Source organism: Chenopodium album, chromosome 9 (assembly GCF_948465745.1).
Source record: "Chenopodium album chromosome 9, dcCheAlbu1.1, whole genome shotgun sequence".
Lineage (NCBI taxonomy): Eukaryota > Viridiplantae > Streptophyta > Magnoliopsida > Caryophyllales > Amaranthaceae > Chenopodium > Chenopodium album.
Genome location: NC_137842.1, coordinates 55,395,146 through 55,399,640, shown reverse-complemented (window position 1 = coordinate 55,399,640; position 4,495 = coordinate 55,395,146). Strand labels below are relative to the sequence as shown.

Genomic DNA, 4,495 nt, shown 5'->3' with positions numbered 1-4,495 from the left:
TTTAATCACCTATTAAAAAGGGAGATTATTAGAGGTTTTTAAATAATTTTAAGATTTTTATTAAACTTTAAACTTGCTGTAATTTCATGTATAATGATGTATTTTAAGGTTTTTATGAAGAAAATTTAAAGAACTATATATAAGCCTTGAATTTTAACTAAAGGGAGGGTTTTAAAGTGTTGTTTGATTTGGATTTTGAAGGTTTTAAAGTAAGTTAGTGTTGCTGTAAATTTGATTGATTGGGTATTGATTGAGATGTTATTGTTTGGTTTAGGAGAGGAGTTTATTGAAGGTGATTTCTAGTTTTTAAGTGGCAAACCGAATTGTTTACACGGGGTACGTACATGTCTACTTTGTTATAAGTAGTATCATGTTTAGGTACCAAAAGGAAAGAACTTAGTTTCATGATTAGGGAACACTTTGATGGAAATTGTTTGGTTACACATTGATTTAATTCATGTGCATATGTTTATGAGATATGTTTTGGTGAATTGATTATGTTTGTACGGAATTATGGATGCAAACATGTTGAGTTATATTAGATTAATTGTTTGTATGGAATGTTGATACAAACATATTTTATTGGATTGGTTTGTTAACCACATTTGGATTATTAAAGGATTGGAATTGAATGGTTTAAGTGGAATGAATTTATTAATTATTCCACAAGGTTATTATTTATTTATTTATTACTCAATCATGACTTGTTAGTATGTTGAGTAAAGGTGGATTAAGCCGAAATGGCTAGGTGGGTTGACTATGTTCAACAATTTTGAATAATTTGGAAGTTTAATGGAATTAAAGGTCAACTTGTGATGTGATCACCATTGTCCTAAATAAGATTAAAAGTGAATTGATGTATGATTGTTATGTATGGTCTTCTTGATTGAGTCGGCTATTAATTAAAATTGTAATCACGTAAAGTGAAACATGGATGAGCAATAAAACTCTGGAAAGCGTGCACTTCTAGAGTATTGACAATTATGGGTTGGGGTACACGGTGGTAGCCCGTGGATTTTCGAGGCTTGTTTGATCAACATGTCCTCTTCTCTTTTGGTATTTACATTTTTATTTTATAATGAAAGTTAGATGGGATCCTAGACTAACTTTGTGAGAATGGAGTCGCACTCATTCTTGCATCGAGCTAAACTTTTATTTTAAATGGTCATTTGGGACCAAAATTATTTGGTGGATTGGACAACCTCGTCTATTGCTTACTCCAAACTAAATTAATTAAATTAAGTATAAAGAATCAAGTGTTTGGAATTTATTAGCAAGTATGTTGAGTCGTTTGAATTGTTTAAGTGTAGAGTCTTGATTAATGAATTCGAGTTGTATATTTATTTACTTTAACTAGTTGAGCATGCTAGATTTTGTGCGTTGTAGCTTGTATGTACTCAGCTTTGCTGATTGCGTGCTTTTGTGTGTTTTCTTTTGGTCATGGCCTTCGCCTTTCAATGACCCTGTGATGATCCAATTATTACACTTGTATTATTGGGGAGCAGTATTGCACAGGTTATCTTGATGATGTGAAGTTCGGGGATTTGACATACGCATTGTCAAGGGATTGGTGTGATTGAGAGTATTCGTTCTTTGTGTTAAACTTATTTATGTTTTACTATTCTAATTATGTTTTGGGATTTTGATTATTGGTTTTTAAATAAGGGTCTTTATGGTTCCAATTTGTAAGCTTTGACTTATTGGTTTTCTAAATTACATTATTTTAAGATTTAAGTTGGATTTCCGCTGCAATACTTTGATAAAGCCTTAACGTTTTAACACATGGCGGTAACATGCCAATGGTTCTCATCTATTTTTATTTAAAGTAAGTGGTTTAAAAAGGGAGAATTATTGGGGTGTTACAACCAGCGACACCTAACCACGAAACCAAAACCCAGGAAACCCGACAACCAGCAACCCGACCCACGAATCAAACCACGAAACCCGACCCATGAATCAAACCCACGACGCCGCCGCCGATCTGCAACCCCCGCCGCTCTTAACACCACAAAGCCACCATGAAAATGGGGTTGGAGGAGGAGAGAGAAAATTAAAGGGGATGAGGGTTTAATTAATTAAGCTTGAGTTTTAATACTACATTCGGTCCACTTTACTAGCAACTTTGAGGGTGTTTGCGGAGGCCGAGGCAAAACTTTTAAGGGTGAATTAGAAAAAGTAAGGGTATGTAATTAGGAGATAAAATTGGAGGGAATTGTTGTGGTCCCCTATTTGACTTTTGTAACCCATTGTACTTTTGTGAAAGTAGTGGGAAATTCCCACCCTTATTTCCTGGCAGTGAAAGAAAGTAGTGAGAAATTTTTTCCCCACCTTGTTTCCCTCCCAAATTTTCCCCAAATTTCAAATTTTTTTACCAATTTCCCCCAATAAAATTTAAATTTATCAATTCAATTCAAACAAAATGCCCTATATAAAAGCAGGGCTTCCCTTTTAATTCCCCATTTTCAAAAGATCAATTTTAGGGGAATAGGGGAGGGGAGGATAAATTCAAGTACGATCACATCAGAAATTAGTTTAGTAAATCCAAAATACAGGCAGCCCTAACAAATTACAACCATCTAAATCTAGATTAGTTAAATCCTAATTCCTAAAGCTATATTAGTAGATGCAGCTTCATTAATTACAGGAATAGGCTCCGTTGAAGACCATCCAAAAACCACCAGTCGCCACTTCATCACCAAAAAACAATCCTGAAAAATAAAAAAAGAGAAGGTACGACTCATGGCAGAGTTCATAGACGAACTTATGGATGAGTTTATTCAACAGCAGCAACTCATGAAAGATGAATTGAACAAAGAACAATTCATCCAAGAAGAGTATCAATGGTCGTCAGATTCAGATCAGGAACAAGACCAACAACATGAAGATAATGATGCAGATGGCTATGATGCAGATGATGATGCAAACCAAGAAGAGCTACAACACAATGTCAGAGCAACCAGAGAGATGACAGTAGAACAGAAAAGAGCAATTGTTGATGAGATTATGTTGCACATGGAGGGGGACTCACTGCCAAGAGGCTTTTTAGCGAATTTGGCAAGAAAACATTCAGTGCACAAATCTACAACAACAAGATGGTTTCAGGTAATAAAACAATCTCTAGCACAAGGTATTGTTGTTGATGTCAATACAAAAAAATTAGGCAGGACAGGACGCAAAGCAAAAGAATACACAGTTGAGTTCCTGACTTCTGTACTATTGTACAAAAGAACAACTGAAAGGAGATATGCTGCTGCACTGAAAATACCCAAAACAACATTGCATAGGCTAAGGCAGCAAGGCAGGCTGAGAACACACACAAGCACAAATCACCCAGCATTGACAGAGAAGCACAAAGTGTCAAGACTTAAATGGGTTTTAAGTCTAATACATCCTGTACCAGCTGTAGGGGACCCAACATTCACTGATATGAAACAATGGATACATTTAGATGAGAAATGGTTCTACATTAATCCAGAAACAAGAACCTTCTACCTACTGCCAACAGAAGATGATCCATACATGGCTCAACAATCAAGGAGGTTCAAGATCAAAGCAATGTTTATGAGAATGATAGGGAAGCCATTGTTTGATGATGAAAACAACATGATACATGATGGGAAATATGGTCTTTTTCCTTTTGTAAAGTATGAAAGAGCCAAAAAGAAAAGCAAGAACAGAGATGTAAGGACTCTAGAGACAAAGGCAATACAAAGTGTCACAAAAGAGTGCATAAGGGAGATGCTGCTAACACATGTCATCCCCACAATCTATGAGAAATGGCCACAACAGCTACCAAAGGACATCATCATACAATGGGATAATGCTAGGCCTCATCAAGTACCAAAGGATAAAGAATTTCAAGCAGCTTATCATGCACATAGGTTCAACATTCAATTCATTTTCCAACCAGCTCAATCACCAAAAACAAATGTTTTAGAATTAGGCTTGTTTAGTGTGATTCAATCATTACAATATCAATCATTTCCAAGGAATCTAGATGACTTAATCAAGGAAGTTTCTAGAGCTTTTCAAGAATTTGATCCTACACTAAACAAGTACACATGGATCACACTTCAATCATGCATGATTAAGATACTAGAAAAGCAAGGTGGTAATAACTTCTCTCCCCCACACATGAAGAAGAGAAGTTTGGACAGCCAAGGTCTACTACCACAACTACTTAAAGTAAACAGGGATCTCATTGCTCAGGTAGTCCATTTTTTGGTCACAGTCACAATTATAGGAGATGATGAAGGGCACATGGAAGTAGATGCAGACTGATACATGTGCATCACTTTTAGAAGGATAGTATTAGGGGACTTAATTTTGACTACCACACATAACCTTTTCCTTTTCAAACAACTTTTTGAGTTAGATTATGTGTAGGTTATGTGTACTTTTGGTAGATACAAATGGATCATTTATTTGGCAGTCATGTAATAAGTCAAGTTCATATCTTTTGATTAAACAAACATTTACAAGTTAAAGTGTATCT

General features: G+C 35.4%; 1 protein-coding gene across 1 annotated transcript; it reads left to right on the top strand.

Annotated features, from left to right (window-relative positions):
* Window positions 1–2,739: 2,739 nt before the first annotated feature.
* On the top strand, window positions 2,740–4,281 carry LOC145557746 (uncharacterized). Its single transcript, XM_081618916.1, has one exon. It carries the CDS (start codon window positions 2,740–2,742, stop codon window positions 4,279–4,281), a length of 1,542 nt encoding a protein of 513 aa, XP_081475042.1.
* Window positions 4,282–4,495: the final 214 nt, after the last annotated feature.

What these genes read in the sequence shown, in the direction of transcription:
- LOC145557746 (XM_081618916.1), top strand. Translation starts at nt 2,740, where the DNA reads ATGGCAGAGTTCATAGACGAACTTATGGATGAGTTTATTCAACAGCAG.